Genomic DNA, 19729 nt, shown 5'->3' on the forward strand with positions numbered 1-19729 from the left:
TGGACTGAATCTTTTGGCTGAGATTAGCTGTCCAACCAAGAGTTTGCTTCTTCCAATCTTTTCGCCAAACCATATAACTTACGTTAAGTTTGTTTTGATTCTCTTACACTAAGCAAGAAGGGAGAAGTCATCTGAAGTTCAAATGGTTCTCCTGCCACAGACACCAGAAGGCATTCCCTCAGATCTCAATACATGGAGAAGGACCTTCTTGGTTGTCCTCATGACCAGCCATGTTTATAATGGCAGAGATTATTTGACTGTTATTAAGGCCTTGTATCTATTAACCCAAGCTGGGTGCAGTATCCCTGGTTTGTATCAGGGTAATTACTTCAACTATATGTCCAAGTCAGGCACCCTACTCAACCACCAGCCAACATATCCTGCATTAGCTACAACATCTGGTTGATGTGCAAAGATTGTTCTACATGCAGCACATTATTATCATTTAAATATGAGACTACCAATATCTGAACAAATGTTGCTAAATCATCCCATGCACAGTTGGTATGTGTATACAAACTGAAGCTGGGAAGAAGTGCTCCCAGCAGAAGAAGCCAACTTGCCTTCTAAAGACAATTATGACTCCAGGAGTACCTCCAAACTAGGCACTGGTACCCATTTTTGGGACCATGTGATACAGCCACGGAGTAAGAAACAGCCACATCTATAACAGAAAGGAGAACTGGAGAATTACTGAGGCCACCCAATGTGGTCAAATGTGCTGAATTTGATCTAAATTAACCAGGACAAATCAGCATTCAATTTGTCAATTAGAAATTTAGAGACATTCACCTCTTTAGAGTAAGCATTAAAAAGAGAGGTAAATTATGAGAAAGAAACTATGTATGCTGCCCTCAGCTCTACTCCAGAAATGTAATTACAATACTAGTACCCTGAACTATCGTAATAGAAAAACCAACTTGCAAAGAAGCTGTAAGGCAAAATTACTAAATCTGTTTCTGAATTCCATAAATACTAATGTCAACACCAGATTACCAATTAGTAACTTTAAAATTGAATTGCTTTCAAGTATTCTGGATCACTGCTCTATTTATTGATAGAGCAGTAAATTTATCTGATTTATCTTCACCAGAAGAGACAGAGTTCAGCCAAATTTATATTTAAATAGTAGAACTCTGAATCAAATCAGGAATCTACTTACTGGGCACAAGACATAAAGGTTGTTCAGCTTGGATGTTCTCTACCAAATGACTCCCAAAATGCATGAGGATTTCCAGCTGAGGAGCCAGACAGACCACTGTCTTTGTCTGTTCCTTACTGCTCCCTCTAGCAATGTCTGACACTCAATACAACACAGCAAAGCAGAATTAGAGCAGTCCAATGGAGAAAATGGCAACCCTGAACCAGTGGTGGGTTGCCCCTGGTTCGCACCGGTTCTAAAACCAGCGGGAGGCTCCACCCACTGACCCTGACATTATTAAAACGCTTCTGCGCATGCGCAGAAGAACGCACATGGCCCCATTGCGAATCGATAGTAAAGATAAGTAGAACCCACCCCTGCCCTGAACTAAAGTAATAGTTAGTCCTCCCTGCAGACTAACAGAACAATCTTTTATATTACAGCTTTTCTCTAGGGAAGGAACTAGAAATGGAGTACATTTGAATGAGAGTTACAAATTCAGAAACTTTTGAGAAACATTAACACCTTCAACAAGACAGCCAGGGTAGCATAGAGGTTAAAGTGATGGATTAGGAATAAGGAGACCCGGTTCATTCTCAACTATAAAACGTTCACTAAGTGATTTTGACTAGTTGCACGCCCTCAGCACAACCTGCTTCATAAAGTTGTTGAGGGGATGGTAAAGTAGAGGTAGGGAGTGCTATGTCTGCTGCCTTGAGTTTCTGGAAGAAAGGCGGGATATAAATCTAATAAAAGACATAAGTGAACTTTTGACCTCTCACGCCATATCTGAGAGTTCATAGAAGAAACCTTCATGTAAAGGTAGAATGTGCTGTTCATACCGTAGTGGTTATGTCACCCATCAATATTATTCCCATACTACAAAAAGAATCAAACAAGATGCCACATTTCCCAAGTCTGCCCTACCTGCAGTTTGAGCACTATAATGGTGCAGGCTATGATAACACAATTACTGGCTTCCCTTCCTACTGACCACAGCTCTCAAACCATGGACTGTTCTCCCCAAAAGATTGGCTACAATCTGTTTCTCTTGAAATAAGCTAGTGGGAATGGGGAAGAGTGGGTCACGCTTCAAGAAGAACAAATAAGGGTCAGAAGGTATCACTTGTAAGGATAATTATAATGGAGAATTCTTACTTACCGTGTCATAGCATCTATTGAATTTTAAAAAGAAACAAACTGACAATATGCAACCAACACACCCTTGTCAAACTAACCTAGTGAAATAGATTTTTTTCCTTTTTAATTTTCTCTAATTGTAATAAATACAGACCCAGCCACGTCACTCATTCCAGACTTGTAATAAATTAATCCAAGGAGAATGGCTAGAGAGAAAGAGATAATGTGTTGGACTAAGGAAAAAGCTTTAATGCTGTCAGTGTCAACAGGTCTCTTGGTGTGTTTTTTCTACCCACTTTGACAGACAGCTGCATAATCAGTTGGGTCATTTGTCTACATAAGACACATGCACTCCACTGGAGTCTACAAAAACCTTGGCAACAAAGAAGAAGAAATGGAAGTGAAGCAAGAATGTGAAAAAACAGGTCATGAAATAGGCCTCTTATGAGCAAATTACAGTTGGTCCTCACTTAACCATCACTTGGTCAGAGACTGTTCAAACTTACAACAGTGCTGGATGAATGGTATTTAAAACTGGTCCTCAAAATTCCAGCTGTTGCAGCGTCCCTGCAGTCTTGTGATCACTATTTACCACCTTCTTTGCTGGCTTCCTACAAGTGGAAGTCAGTGAGGAAGCAGGCAAAAGTATGCAAATGGAGATCACATGACCTTCTTGCTTAATGACCCACAATGATTCGCTTAGCAACTGGAGGTGCCAGAATTTCTGTCATGAAGCAGTCAGGTAGCATCGTACCACGTTGTTTAACAATGGAAATTCTGGTCCCAATTACCATTATTAAGTGAGGGCTACTTGAAGTAGTTGGGTGATTTAAATTGTCTTTCTTTCTAATCTGGCTTTATAATTACACTGATAGAAAGCTATTTCCAAACACCACTAAACTGATTTAAGACAAATTTACTTTCTTTGTGCATTTTAACCACAAAAAGATAGATTTGAAATACATAGAGCTGTGTTATTTTTACTCTGATTGTTCATTTAAAGAAAATGAATAAGATTTGCTAATACCGTAGATGTCAAATATGACCAAAACACAAAAATACTCAGTGCTGATGTACTATTTCATTGCTAAAAGCAGTCCTCATTTATATACCCTTCCATCTTCAATAGACAGCTTGTCTTGTTTCACTAACAGCTTATAGAAAATACCAAAATCCCCAAACACAATTGCAGAATATTTATATTAACTTTCTTTTTTTTCCTCCAACATCAAAGACAATACATAGGCCAGAAAAAAATAACAATGAAAATACACATGGAAAAATTAAAGTAATAAATAAGGATAACAACATCAATCCATCTAAAGTAGTAAGAACATAAACTGCCTTTAATCAGTAAAAATCTCAAGAATAGATAGCCCAATCTTTACTACCACAAATGATGGAAACTGATGGAATTTGGAATATGGCCTCTCCTTAAGATGATGCCTTCCAGATATGATGGAACAACAATTCTAACAATTCCCAGGCAACACATCAGTAATTATAATCTGTACTAACAAAAGCTGTGCAGCTAATTGCAATGACTATTCATGGGCTCAACTACATTAAATTGAAATTTTAAAAACGAACTGTATGTACTTCAAACCAGTTCTTTACTCCCTTCTTCTGCATGCATTTTAATTACCTGCAAAGCACTTGAAGATATTACAGGTAGTCCTTGATTTATGATCACAATTGGGACCAGAAGTTGTTACTAAGCAATGCAGCCATTAAATGAGTTATCACATGACCGAATCTAATTTTACAACCTTTTTTTGCTGTGGCCATTATGCAAATCATGCAGCCAGTTAGGAAATCCGGCTTCCCCCACTGACATTGCTTGACAGAAGCCAGTTGAGAAGGTTGCAAAAGAAGATCTCATGATCCAGGGATGCTGCAACCATGGTAAATACATCCAATCGCCAAGCACTAGAATTGCAATCATGTGACCATGGGGACGTTGCAATGAATCGGTTACAAGTCACTTTTTTCAGTACTGCCATAACTTTTAACAGTTACTAAACAAATAGTTTTAAGTCTAGGAGTAGACTACCTATATATGAAGATCTCTAGATTGTGAACTAGACTTTCCAATCCACAAGAAAGCAGTGGCAAACCACTTCTATATGGTTTCCAAGAAAATTTTTATGTGAATATTCTGGGGGAAGAAAAGATTCCTGATAGCTAGTCCTTGCTCAGTGACAATAACTGGGAATGGCAGCTTGGTTGTTAAGTGGCACAGCTGCTAAGCATCAAACCATGTGACCCCCAATTTCTTATTTTCTTATACCTTCTCTTTTAATTATGCTTGTCACAAGTTGGTTACAAAGTCCACAAGTGGTGATCATATGACTGCAGGAAACTGCAACATTACATTGTGTAACTTGAAACAGTTGTTAAAGACAGTCAATAAGGAATACCTGTACCCTCTTCACTGAGAGCCAGTTTGGTGTAGCAGTTAAAGCATTAGGCTAGCAATCAAGAAACTGTGAGTTCAAGTCCTGCCTTCTGTACAAATCTAGCTGGGTAACCTTTGACCAGTCACCTTCTCTCAACCCCAGGAAGTAGGCAATGGCAAACTGCAGGAACTTATGAAGTTTTGAAGTCTTGCCAAGCAAACTGCAGGAACTTATGCAGTCCACCAACACCGACTTAAAGGTACAAGGGAAAAAAAACTATAGTTTTTCATTAAAGCTTATTAGAGCATTTTTAACTCATTCATTTTATTAATTCATTTTATATTGACTGATAAAAAGAAATAAGTTAAGTAGTATTCCAGGGTACAATTCTTTTGATGTCTGCAAATTTTGTGAGTTAGAAATAACCAATTCTCCATTAATATTAAGAAAGTTTTAGTAATATTGACTTTTGAAACAAGTTTTACAATTAACCCAATGCTGTCGTTGAGCATTGGGAACTGAGCCTGCCCTGAGAAATGGTAACAAAGTAGAAAATAATTTTTAATATAGTCAAAATGAATAAGTCACTGTTCCATTCCACACCTCCCTGTTTACCATCCAGATAACAGAAACTCAAACATCCTTCTTCAAAATGTGAAATGCATGCAGGCAAAATTCAAGGCAATTGCTAAATGAACAATTGTTCTCTCTTGTTTCTTTCTACTGATCATAATATTTGAATAAAAGTCCATCCAAGAACACTTACTGCATCACAGGTGTGCAAACATTTGAATGTTTGCAGTCAGGAAGTGTCAAAAGCATCCTTTTAAAATGATTACTTTGTCATTAAAAAAAAAGTTCATTTTTTAAACCCTATATTCAAGACTTCAAAATCTCTCTCCACCACACACATTGTTCAAAGCAAATGGAATAAACTGCTAAGATACTGCCTCAACAATTTATTATTTCTTTCAGACAACTCATTACCTTTGTATTTTCCCTATGATGGGATAAACTGTGGAACTGCTTTGTTACCCATTTTAAATTCCATTTTAGTAGCACAAAGCTACAATTTAACCTTTGAGACAGAATACTTCTTTGAAGTATTTAGTCTATTCAGATGTACAAAGGTGACATGGAAGTGTTCCCCTCCACCAATTTCCCTAAAGCAACAAGTCTTTGTGTGGTGATTGTTTTAACTTTTCTACATTTATGTTGCTGCCTCAAGTCAATCTTTAACCTGAAAGTATTCCCTTACCCCAAATTATCTTCCCAAGGAAGACAGATTTGTAAAACTGAACAAGTTTCTGTACAAGTAACCCTTCAGTATTTTGAAGAAAGCAGAAAGAAATTAGGTTAAGGGACAGGAGAATTAAGATTCCTGCCACAATGGCAAGGAATTATGGTGGAAGAATTAAGAAAAGGAAATTGAGTCCTTGTATAGGAAAATGAAGAATTCATGTTCAACCAGCACAGGAAATGAAAAGAGGAGAAAACTGCCACTTTATAAAAGATACAGAAAAAATAAATAAATCTGCTGTCAGGCAAAAGTGCTCAGGACTGATGTGAAAGAAACTTGTAAGGATTAATAAATGAGAGGGCAAAAGCTAAATAGTTTGCATAGCTAGGGGAATCCACAATGTCAAAGTTTAGCAACTAAGGTCCAACTAGCTACATATGTATACAGACAGCAAAAGAAATCTTGCCTATTGTTTGTCTTTTAGCCAAAAAAAGATGCAAGACCATTGAGGCTCATTAATGCCTTCTTCCCTAAATGTAAGAAGAGAAAGGACCACAAGTTTCAGAAAGGAATTGATAAAATGACAGAGGGTTAGAGTTCAGGAGGACTATAATGATACACAGCAAGAGTCCCCAGGCAAAAATATATGGACACCTGCCTAGCTAGATGCCAGATGTCAGGTTATTTACTTTTGAGAATCTTTTAATTAAAAATCAATTAAACCCAATATACCCAGAGGACGCCAGGTTGGGAGAGTTCACAGAATTAAATTAAGTTCATTAGGATTAGCAGAGTGGAGTGCCAATGCAATCACAGAACAGTGATCTAACAATGGGTGTTGAATTACCAATGCTGACTGTCCATGAAATTCACTGGCTAAGGACAAATCGGTAACCAGGTTCATGTATCATACTTAGCATAGTGTACCTTTATTTTCAGCTCAGCATTTTCCACCAAACTGTGATTTAACAGATCATAGTTTGTTAAACACTCTGGTAGACAGAAGTTCCCTGAGGATGGGCTCCAACATGAGTCTGAAAGCTCAGAAGACTAAATCTCTGGGCCGGGTGACCAACCCAGACTGGATCTCACAAGCCATAGTTTAGCTAAATTGTGAACCAAGCTCTGTCTAAGCTCATCCTTCTTTGCAGGTTATAAGGATATGGTAGGAAAGTTCTCATTCATGCATTTGACCATGAATTCAGTGGAGAAAGAGTGGGATATCAATATGAATAATAAGGAAGCATCACAGTGTGCCCAACATGCCATCTCATATGCCAGTGAGGCTCATTTTCAACAGTTCGAAGCAAACTTTCTCAACCTAGTATCCCTCACACTTCTGGACCTCAACTACTTTTCCCTAGCTAGGGTAATGCACTGGAATCCACAAGGCTGGAGAAGACTTTACTGAACAAACAGCAAGAATGGAAATTAATCTCTAATTTTAAAGTAAAGAATGTTCATCTTCATGCCTTAAAAAAACACCTACAAATAGCTTTTGATAAGTAACTATTACTTGTGGTACTCCTGCAAATTATATAATTGCTCCGTTCTGAAAGGCATCCAGAAGTTGTGCTTTTCCATAGGCTCCCCCTGCTACTGCCCAAGGCATGGAAATCTAGCAACTTAAAAGTATATTAATTATAAACTATATAATTAGTATGTAAACTACAGCCACTGACTTATTTATACCTGGTAGTTTTCCAGATCTGACAATGAACACAATGGCTATTTACACTACTAATTGCTGCCACTGGACGAAACAAGTGAAAGTACTATATGCCTCTCTTAATCTTGGGTGTGGCTGCTATCTCAGTACATTTGGATTTCTCTAATTTGTAAAATAAAGTTTCTTTGTCTTCTACACACCTGTTTTAGTAAGCAGCAACCAAAGCCAATAACACAGACGTTTCTTCCATCACCCTTTTGGTTAAAAAAACCCCAAACCATAAAGAAATCAAGAAAGATGCTATGCAGACACCCACTCATTCAAAAAGTATGCCAAACAACTTCTACACACAATGCACCCAGAGACTTTATTTTGTGATAATTCATTTTTTACAACCGTAGTGGGAAAAGTAAAGAGAAAAAAAACCCCTCAAGATATTTTGGCAGGCTCTTGAAAAGAAATAATGTACATGGTTAGAAGAAACTGCCAATTGTGCTATTTGACTCTCTTTCCCACAGTATTACTCTGGACTAGGTGCAGTACAGAGATCCTGCATTTATTCGGAGTCTTTTTTCCACTCCATGCTTAAAATCCCACCACTTAGAACACAACTTCCTGGGACCTAACTATAGGTCAGTTAAAGAGAGTGGGAGCAGAAAGGCATTTCATTTCCTGTTCCAGTGAAAAAGGAAATCCACCACATCGCAGATCAAAGAGGAAACTATCTCCCAACATCTGCTTACTAGAATCCTCAATAAAACTTCAACGGCATCCCCAGAGTTTCATAGAGGATGATCGCTGTTCAGAGGCCTAACCCTTCCCAAATTCCTGCCCAGGAGATGCTACAAAATCCAAGTTGTGGGCAGACATCAAAGAAAAAGAGGGGGGGGGGAAGCACACCGATGCCTTGCCGAACTTGGTAGCCTGCAATGCAGCAGCTACATTGGCTGGATCAAGGGCACCTCCGAGAGCTTCTAGTCCACCCCGACCCCGCCCAGCCGGTACCACTCACCGAGATGGAGAGTAAGATTAATGGTACTGGGGTACTGGACGCCGGCCAGCATGGTCTGGCTCTGCCACCAGGTGGTGTCGGCCTGGTTGTTGTAGTCGGTGAGGAAGGCAGCGCCGTGCTGCAGGTGAGGCTGGGAGGCGTCGCACAGGTGGCAAGACTTGGTGACCCCGGTGACGCCGGTCTGCACGCAGTATTCCTCGGCCGGGCTGCCGCACGTGTTCGTGGCCACCACGGTGGCGTTAAAAGCAGCGTTGACGAACTCGGGCATGCAGCGCTGGGGCCGCCCGCTCTGCTCATCCGCGCACTCGTCCATGGCGCCGCCGCACGGCCCGATCAGCAGCAGCAAGAGCAGCCCAAGGTTCAAGCGGACGTCCATCCCCGCGGCTTCCCTTCCCTCTCCGGAGCCCAGAAGCGCCACTTCCCGCAAAAGCGGCTCGCCTGCCTGCCCGCCCCTTGCTCTCCGCTGTCTCCCGAGGAAAAGAGGGCCCCGGCTCGCTGCAGCACCGCTCTCACATCCACCGAGTGTGCATAGAAAGTTGTAGCGCGCAAACACACACACACACACACGCACGCACGCAGCCTCCCTCGGCTCTCTTTGCTAAAGGGTGGGGGCACCGCGTTGCACGCTGGGATACGCAGCCCTCTAGCAGAGGCGGAGGGTGAGGGTGAGTGGAGGCGTGGGGGGGCGAAATAGGGCTTGACTAGGGTCCTTCCAGGCGCGGCCTCGCCCCCCCCTCGCCGCCGCCTCTCCCTCTTGGAATGTCCTGAATGGGGAAGGATTCCCGCGTGGGAACTTTTTGCCAAACAGAAAAAAAGAGCCCGTAAGGGAAAGAAAGGAAGAGATAACAGCAAAGCCTTCAACTTTCTACCCCACCACCAGGCCAGGTTTATTTGTTTGTTTGTTTGATTATTTTATTACTTTTTATTATTTATTTTATTATTTAATTTATTGATTCTAAATTAATCCAAAGCTGTCGGAAGCGCTGCAAAGGAGCAGCGCGGCGACTTGAGTCCCGGCCCCCTCGCTGCAGGAATGTAGCTTCTGCCTTCGCTGCGCGTTTTTACGCGGAAGGAAGTCCTGCAGAATCCCGGGGGGAACTTATTTCCAAGTAAGGAAAAGCGCAGCAGTTGAAGTTGTGGTCTAACTTGGAAGTACAGTACGGTACGATTCAATCGCCGCCGCCGCCGCCGCCTTTTGCAAACCCCGCCGGCTCTGATTTCTAAACTACGTTGGTTTTATAAACGGCTTTACTAAAAATAAATAAATAGTTGGATGTCTCGGCGGGCGAAGAAAAAAGATACACTACAGCTCTCTGGGAAGATGTGAACTTGAGTTTTGTTTCGTTTCGTTTTGTTTTTTCATTTAAAAGCTACCCAAATTAAGACTTGGCGGAAGTTAAAGCAGAAACCCCTTTTGATTAAATTTGCTCTCTGAGGATAAGTAGTCACAACAAGATGTTCAGTGTTTATTCGGATATGAGTCAATTCGACTTCAGTCCCATGTCCCTCAGATCAATCTACATTTAGTCGGTCTCTGTTAGATAGGAACCGGCTCTGATTACCTAGTACAAATAAATAAAGCATGAGTACATAGTCGCCAATCTTTTCAGGCTTGCATTCAGATTTGAAGGTGAAACAGCCAATAGTTGAATCACACTTGCTCTAAGCATCTTGGCCGAGTACAGTAATCTAATCATGCTTTCTTAAATGTTAAAGTCATCCTATTGGGAAAAAAAGATAAATCGATAGTACTCTAAAAATGTTTCAAATCACTCATAATTCAATCATTTAGAGAAATACACAGTTGACAAAAGTTCCTATGGAGTGATCTGCCAAATATTCAAACATACAATAGTACATTTTTTAAAAGGTATGTCCTTACATTTCAGTCTTTTGAGATATAAACCCTCAAGCCGTTGTACATTCATATTAAAAATACACTATTAGATTTTTATCTCTCCTTTATTACCTTATAAGTAACTCAAATTAGTGAAGATATCTAATAGTAATTCTATTTTTCCCCCAATAACCCTGTGAGGTGGGCTGGGCTGAGAGAGAAAGATTAGGTTTCATGCCTAAAGTGGGATTAGAACTCACAGTCTCCTGGTTTCTAGCCTGATGTCTTAACCTCCACACCAAGCTAGCTCTGATTTGGTATAAATTTTCAAGAGATTTGAAGGGTCTGGGATCACAGTTAATTATTGTGATACTGATTATAGCATATAATATAGATTTTTGGTGTGGGTGATTGAAGCCCCCTTCTGGATAATATAGCTATGTATTCATTGCTGTCAAGTTTGTGCCATGTTTGTCCTTTGTTTTTTGTCATTTTATTTTTTAAATTGTTCTTTTTAACTGTGAACCTCCAAGTCACTGGAGTCAGGCAGCATAAACATTTAATAAATAAATAACACATATTGCTAGATACATTTTGGATATACATACATTTTGGATATCACTTATGTACCACCATTCCAACATTTAAAGACAAATGTGAAGATCCTGTCCCAAATGGCCAACTATTTCTATTTCAACACAGGAAAAAGGAAATGAAGAAAAGAATAGTTTGGCTAATCATGAACACATGTAAATTACCTGCAATTGGGCTTATATTTAGTTAGGGAAAATATTAAGTTCAATTCATACTTCATATACAACAAATCAAACTGTAAGTCAACTTTGATATCTCTGATAGGCAACTCTGCCTATCAGTTATTTTAAATGAACCAAAGTGATCATGGAACTGTAGTTCCTTCTGATTCTGTAGTAAGTAATGATTTGATGATATGTATTCTTCCAAACATTCACCAATCACATAAGCACTTCACTTTGTTACAATGTGCCCTTTCAACAGAAGAGAACATTTGTGAGGAACATTACATATAATGATTTAACCCAATAATTATTTAAAAATGATATCAAACTATTTAAGAAAGAATTATACAAACAAGATTTGACAATATAACATTTATAGCAACAGCAATAGCACTTAAACTTATATACCACTTTACAGTGCTTTTACAGCCCTCTCTAAGCCGTTTTATAGAGTCAGCATATTGCCCCCAACAATTTGGGTCCTCATTTTACCTACCTCGGAAGGATGGACGGCTGAGTCAACCTTGAGCGTGGTGGGATTTGAACTGCCAAATTGCAGGCAGTCAGCAGAAGTAGCCTGCAGGACTGCACTCGAACCAATGCGCCACTGAGGCTTTATATTACAAGTCTGCATCCTTGCCTATTTATTTGGGGGGCGGGAGGGAGAACCTAATTCAAATGTTTATAAACAATATGTGAGGAATTTATTCTACAAATCAAGATGGCTTTGGCCTGATTACACCGTAAATTACACCGTTCGTAATACAGTAGTGGAAAGATTCCAAGTATCTTAGGCCAGAAGAAAACACACATTTCCCCCCCAAAATATGGCAATAATAGGGCAAGCCCTAATTATTTAGGTTCAACTTCCAGTTCTTAAACTGCATTTCCAAGTTAAAGAATTGCATGGCTCTTGAGCAAGATATATAAGCAATCTAGAGGGCATTTTGACAATAAACAACAAACAGCAGCAATTAAGCTAGTCCTTTAGCAAACAGGACATTTACAGGAAACTGATAAAGGTAGAATTTAGTGACATGATCTCATTTTGTGACCTTATTTAGATTGTGACTAAGTTGGTTACTATTAAGTTCAACCAATATGTCTATGAAAAATCTTGTTCTAGAGGTAAATGGATCCATCCAATCCTTCATTATGAATCAAGGTAATCATAATTTCCCAACTGCATTCCAGATTCTTGTTCTCAATCATGGTGAAGTGTGACAAGATGTTATCTGATTTTTATATATTGATTCAGTGGTGAAATGCAAAATTTGTTACTACCGGATCTGTGGGCGTGGCTTGGTTGTGGTGGGGTTAATGTGACTGGGTGGGCGTGGCCAACTTTTTTTTTTTTACTTTTAAAAGCATTTTTTCTACAACCTCTTCAGCCGAAGAGGTTTTAGAAAAAATGCTTTTAAAAGTTAAAAAAAAAAAAAGCCTCTGATGATTGTGCAGCTCAGCTGGGCATGTGGGGGGCAGGGATTTTTCCTACCAGTTCTCCGAACCACCCACCGCTACCGCTATTGGATCGGGCAATCCAGTCCAAACCGGGAGCATTTCACCCATGTATTGATTGCATTTATGACAGATTATTTTTAATGTTTTCTTATTGTTACACTGCCTCCAGCAGCTTTTCACACACAAAATTCTTAGTTGTTTTTTTAAAGCAATCAATAATATATATTGCTGCTGATATTATCAATGTATAAACATAAGCAGCCATATGATAGGACATTTCCCTTTCTCTTGTTCCTGTTTAATTTATCCTAGATGTGATCTGATCTAAATGATAGCATTGTCATCTCTGTAGTAGATTGGTCCTGCCAGACAGGGCTAAGGACTAGTTCTGATTTATTGTTCTTAAGTTAGAGACAGTTATCACCATGGAATCTCCATAGCTCTTTTAAGATTCAGGAATGCAAACAAAGATTGAGTTAGCTGTTGTGTAAGATCTCTGTTTGCTTTTTAAGAAAGGCAGGCTAGGTAGGGAAGGCAAGCTGATTTCTGTATACCGATTTACTGTAGAACAGAGGTACAAACTGATGGAAAAAAGAATGAAATACAGTTTGTGCATTGTCTTTAGATTTCATTACACAACAACCATCATACAATGTATTAATGGCATAGCAGATTTATTAGCTATAACACAGAATAAACATTTCAGAATATGATGCTTTAAATACATATTTTACAAGTTTATGACTGTTTAGAAAATATAGAGTTTGAGATTTTGACATCAGCCTGAAAATGATTTACCTAATTGTGATTACAAGGAATTTTATTTTTATAGGACAAATATTTGTTTTTTCTGTGTCACAAATATGGAAAGTGATGTCCCACTGTTGCTGTTGCTTTAATATACATTAATTATTATTATTAAGTATAGGAGACATTTGATCCATAGAGGAGATTGTAGCTCTTTTCATAAATAAGGGATGCAAATCAGACAGCAGAAACGATGCAAATGGACTCATTGCTGTTCATTGCATGCAAGATCTTTGCCCACACTCTCCTGAATAGACTTGTCACTGTCTCACAAAGGAACTTTGCAGAGATGCACTGTGGCTTTCAGTCAGAATGGAATATAGCAGACATGATATTTGCTGTAAGGCATGTCCAGGAGAACACTGAACAGAGCAAGACTCTTTATTCTGTCTTCATTGACCCGACAAAGGCATTTGACACTGTAAACAGGCAGGCTCTCTGGATCATCCTGAGGTATTATAGATGCTCAAGGAAATTCACAAAGTTGATTTAGCTACTCCACAATGGAATGACAAGTCAGGTTCTTTACAATGGGTGATATATCAGCTGCAATTGCCATTTCCAGTGATGTAAAAAATGGTTTCCTATTCAATCTGTTCTCATTTGCATGCTGTCACAAGCTGTCCAGGTTCTGAATGCGGAAGGTACATCAGGTACCAACTGGCAGACTTTTGATGACTCTCTTTTTTATACTTGAACACCTGGATGAAATGCCTCTATAGAGTCATTCAAGAAACTTAATGACTGTGCACTTCTGGTGCACAAAGAAAGTGATCTACAATTGGTGCTGAACAAATTCTCAGATGTTCAGCTTGACTATCAGGCTGAACAAGACTGAAGTACTTTACCAGCCTGTGCCAAAGACCAAGCCCATGAAACCAAAAATCACTGTTGATTACACTCAGTTGACAAATGTAAAAGCTTCAAATACTTGGGGAGCACCATCTTCTTGAGCAATGTGTTTTTGGACAAAGACATTGACTCCAGGATCAGCAGAATAAGAATATAAAACAATAAAATAAGTTTGTTCAAAATATGTTAAATCAGGATTAGTGACATATGGACCCAGCCACTACCTAGGAACAGCAGTAACTGTAGTTACAGTATCTACTATGCTAATCCCTTACATGGTTTGTTTATTTTGTCTTAATTTAAAATGTGAATCTAACCAGTTTATTCACTAAAACACAATTAAGCAAATATTATTTTTCCTGTGATGCATCCATCCATGCAGAATGCCTTTGTGTACATAATTCATCATTCACATTTTGACCAGCTCAAGAGAGGTAAATGGTGCTAACATCAATCACCTGTTCAGCAAGAAAAGAGTGGTACTTTGTAGCAAGCCTTGGGTTTTTATGTAGCACAACAGTGCCCCCCAAAGTTTTGATAAATTGACCTTGTGCTGAGAAACCTGCATGGATGGAATCACTAAATTATTTTTTCCCCCATTTCTTTATCTATCCATTTCCTAGAAGAAAAGTTTCTGGTTTCAGACTGTAAGTCTGTTTTTAACATCATCTGAATTACATAGATGGAATTACTCTTTGGTATACTCCCAAATTTCATCCGCAATGCAATCTTTTTCTACAACAGTTAAAGTAATAAAAACTAGTTTATAACCACAATTCCCTATAGGGAACTTAGAAAAGTGAGTTTAATCACTAAAAATAGTATTCTAATTTGCTGTCTTAAGTCAATGACATCAGAGAAGACCATAGTTGGATTGTGCAAAGCAATAGTTGGGCTTCCTGAGGAGACTAACTTTCACTTATCTTGTACATTCTATAAAGCTGAGGATAGTGCTCCAAAAAAAAAAAAAAAAAAAAGGCAAGGAGAACCTACCTGACCCAATTAATAGGTTTAACAGGTGATTTGCATCTAGTTGGCCTTTTGGCAATAATCTAAATGTATACTGGAACTCAAGATCTTATTTAAGGAGGTAGTGTACTTATTTCAGCTAGTCTCAGCTTCCCCCTCCAATTAAGGCACAAATAGGTCCAGGTAATCATTTTTATATAAGAGGCACAGAAGATGGACATGGGAGGAGAAAGGAGTGATGTCGGAAGGAGGGTCTTCAAAGTTCTTCCAAATGTTTCCTCCATTTCTGTGTCTTGTCATTTGGGCCGATTCTCAACATGGGTCTTGCATTGTTGAAGACGAGGCATAGGATGAAGCAGGAGGGGTGCTTTCCCAATGATTTTTCTTTCAGAAGAACATTACAGCCATGTACCGAAATTAGCTCAACTGGAGTAGATGCAGATTCTGCAACTTCTTAGTTGGGTAACTTGACAGAAAACTAAATTCATTCCAGTTTTCTGATTTGATGTACATGTAAACCAAGCAACTGGATTACTGTAAGAAACCTGATGCATGCTTATATTTTCATCTGTAACTATAAGACACTGGAAATGTATATGATAATTTCAAGTGATGAACCAAATGTTACCACATGCTTGTATCCATGGAGGGAATGAGTGGCAATATTCTATATTTATCTTTAGCCATCCTATTTTTTAAAATAGCAATAGCACTTAGACTTATATACCACTTCACAATGCTTTACAGCCTTGTCTAAGCAGTTTATAGAGTCAGCCTATTGCCCCCAGCAATCTGAGTCCTCATTTTACCGATCTCGGAAGGATGGAAGGCTGAGTCAACCTTGAGCTGGTGAGACTTGACTTCTACAGTCAGCAGAATTAGCTGCAGTACTGCATTCTAACCACTGCGGCTCAGATATGATGAGCCAAATTAGGTGACAAATTCAGCTCCATAGCCAGGGAACTGAAAACTAAAATGGATACCTTAGTAAATATATTCCACATGTGATCAATAACAATGTTCCACTGTTCTCTCATCTCATCCAAAAAGGTTTCCCACAAGGTAACACAAGAGCAGAATAATGCTAAAACTCTTATTAACTTAGGACTGAGTCCAAGTGATAAAAGAAGGGTGTAGGTGCTTGGAGAATAAATGTATGTAAGCAAGCAGAACTCATAATATTGGACATTTCCAAGGCCTCAGGCTACAGATGACGTCCAATACATTTGGGGCCATTAGATATTGAGAAACTGCTTAAAAATGGATCCTGTTAACAAAAGGAGCCATTCTTAATGTTAGCTTTGGGGGGAAAAAATCCTACAGTGCAGGTGTACATTTTTGGATAGCTTTTCTGTTTGTAATACAGCCATTTACAATATAAAGTCTAAAAAGTTGCAAAATAGAAGATGTACTCTAGCCAAAAAAAAAAAAAAAATGTGGTTGAAATGTCCTATTAACATAAAAATGTGCTTCATTTTGGCTGTCTTACACTTTATAAAATACTAACCACTTACCTATTCAGGGGATTCAGATTTCCCAGATTTTTGTGATTTATCCTGTACAATATCCCAGAATTGTAGAAAATGCCATTGTATATCGATTACTATTGAGGGCCTCCATTGTAAGGGACAATTAAATGGCCTATGATTCTGATGCGTTTTCAAAATACCAGTAAAAGAGGAAAATAGGTCACCATGTTAGCTGCAATTACAACATACATACTCAATAAACCAACTGTATATATCTCTTTCCCCAGATGACCTCCCACTAATGTCTCAGGGTTGAGACCCCTCTGATCTATCTCCCACTACAAGTAGGGGTCCTCACTCCCCCATCTCAACTCTGAAGGTGTTCTCATCAAGTTAATGTCACAGATGGACCTTGTGCAATTGCCACCTTTTTTACTTCTCATAAAATCTGCCAAGGATCCTGTTGTTGTTAGTCAACAATCAGGGCTGTAGAATGGCTCAGGAGTGTAGGATGGAAGTAAGGCTGCTCCCAATCCAATCTAAGCCATGATTCCCGCCTGCCTGCACTGCTAAGTCTTATAAAATAAACAAAATAAAGAATGTCATTTCTTGGCCAATGTTAATGGATATGAGTCTTCAGCTTCCAAATATGGGTTCTTTTTCCTTTCATTATCTTTTCTAGATAATGGGGCACCACGGAGCTGATACTAGAGTTTGCTGGAAGGGGACGCTAGCCCAAGTCATCTTATGATTTTTATTAAATGCAAAAGTTAAAAAGAAGAGAGTAGAAATTCCATCTGTGGGAGGAAGTAGAAGAGAATTTTCATCAAAAAGACTTATTTCAGGAGAAATAAATTAGACTTTGGCTAATTAGAATATAGCTTTAAAAGAATGTGGACTGATGCAGTCTACAAAAAGAAGAGACATAGGAATGGTTGGTATCAAAAGAAATACACATCTCTGCAAAACAGTACTACTTGCAAAACAGTACTACTTGATAGCTAGGAATAGGGCTGTTATGTGGGGTGGCAGATAAACACCGCCAAAAAAATCATGCAATAATTTTGGGCTGCTATTTCTTTCCATAACCCCAACCTTTCTGGATAGTCTTGGAATAGAGAGCAGCATGTCCAAGTCACCACCTGCAGTGATAGCCTGTTAGAGCATGCTACAATTTTGGAAGCATTCGCTACAACTATTCCCATATGCTGATATGGCTTGGAAGAGCCATATGAAGAGAGGGCAGAGAACTCAAACTGTTTTTTCCTTCTTCAATGAATGGCAATCATGAGGAGGAACTCACACGTTCAAAAGTCCAGCAGTGCCATTCAAATTGCTGTCCATCTTCTTATACACCCTGTAGTGCCACCCTAAAATTAAAAATTGCTTTTACCTGGCCAAAATGTCTGAATGTCATCTCCCTCTTAGGTAGCCACGGAATGTAACTGGAGGGATTTCTAGCATGATGAGAATTGTGAGAACCATTAAAAGCCCCAGCAATCTTCCCTAACACTTTTCTATAGTCCTCAACAACCTGAATTTATGCCTCCATAATGCAAAAAAGAAAGACATTTGCAAATACAAATTCAGTTCCATCTCTCTCTCTGTCTCTCCCTCTCCCTCTCCCTCCCTCCCTCTCCTTCTGCAAATCCTCTCATTTGGGAATGGAATTGATTTCATTGATTGAAAAGGTTTTCAAATACAATCCTAACACTACTTAGAATTCAAATCAAATATAGCAGCCAGACTTGAAATTGCACTTTTCTGCCTGAAGAGCTGAGATAGAGAAAAACTAGAATAAATCAAGTTTTTTTTTCTTTCCAGTTGCACGCAGATGATTTAATCTTGGAAGACTTACAGGAGAAGGAGGAGGAAGAAGAAAAGTGCAACCCTGTGTTCTTACCCCAGGGTTCCATCGCTCCAGAGGATTCCCACTCAGAGAATAACCTGAAGCTTTGGAGGACAAAAGATGAATTTGCCAGGAATCCATCACTGTTTGATGAATGAAGAACTGGATGAGGCTCTTCGGGCAACTTCACAAAGAAGTGAAGCCAAATACAGACAGCTTCTTTCCCTGGCCAAGATACAGTAGGAGGCTCCATATCTTATCCAAACACAGCTGACTTTGACATGGAAGACATGGCTTATCACTATGTCCTCAAAGGGAAGTTTAGAGAAAAGGAAACAACAGGTAAAGATCAATGCTTTCTAGTACTGATCAGGCTCTGTGGAGAAACTGAGATTTCCCATGAGAAGAATATCTCTCTGAGCCCTAGATGGGATACTTTGAATACTAGCTTTAACTAAAAGTGCAATTGATGTTGGCTTTGGCTCACTTTGTCATGATCACTGTACTTGCCTTTTGTCTCCATTTGGATTCTGTTTCTGTTGCCTGTTGGATTCATCAGCATCTCGGATTTACATTGGACTTGTGTCTCCCAGGGCAATGCTTGTCTGTGAAACAGAGAGCTTAGAATTAGTGGCCTTCCGCTAAATAGGGTTTTCTTCCAGAACTTTTCTGTGCCAAATGACTGAATAATTGCTACTGTATTCATTGTCATTTCACCTTACCTTTCCAGCTACTGGTCATTCAGTCAAATTTACTGAGCTTGCCAAATGATTCCCCTCAGACTCAATTTCTATGCAATACTGTTTTACTGGATGCACCATGCTTGAATGTGAAGTGTATTTCTGATGATTCTTTGCCTTTCAGAGAAAGAGAATTCTTCAAAATAATCTTCTCATGAGTAAATAAGACCTTAGTGACATCCAGGACTCTGTCAAGTCCAGCTTCAACATATTTCATTTCAAACTGCTGCTTACTCATTGTTAGTCTTTGTCTTTACCTTTCTTGCTGCTGGTTATTTTGCTAGCTTTGAGGGATGGGGTGTTGAACTGCACTGTGTGCACATGTGAATATATCTGAAAACAAAGATCTGACTGGAGCAATGGTTAATGAAGCAGGTTTTAAACTA

The 19729-nt window shown here is 39.1% G+C and overlaps 1 protein-coding gene and 1 long non-coding RNA gene across 2 annotated transcripts in view; one reads left to right on the forward strand and one right to left on the reverse strand.

The window, feature by feature from the left end:
* LAMC1 (laminin subunit gamma 1) overlaps positions 1–9232 on the reverse strand; it is a 139358-nt gene extending 130126 nt beyond the window's left edge. The window contains exon 1 of the mRNA XM_034409644.3: positions 8602–9232. Coding sequence (XP_034265535.2) covers positions 8602–8977 — 376 coding nt within the window. The 5' untranslated portion in view covers positions 8978–9232. The remainder of the gene's footprint in view (positions 1–8601) is intronic.
* Positions 9233–9246: 14 nt separating this feature from the next.
* On the forward strand, positions 9247–19729 carry LOC148114706 (uncharacterized). The gene is made up of 2 exons (XR_015733190.1): positions 9247–9486; positions 18579–19729. It is a non-coding gene; the product is annotated as an uncharacterized LOC148114706 (long non-coding RNA).

Source organism: Pantherophis guttatus, chromosome 3, assembly GCF_059756535.1.
Source record: "Pantherophis guttatus breed Tessera chromosome 3, ASM5975653v1, whole genome shotgun sequence".
NCBI lineage: Eukaryota > Metazoa > Chordata > Lepidosauria > Squamata > Colubridae > Pantherophis > Pantherophis guttatus.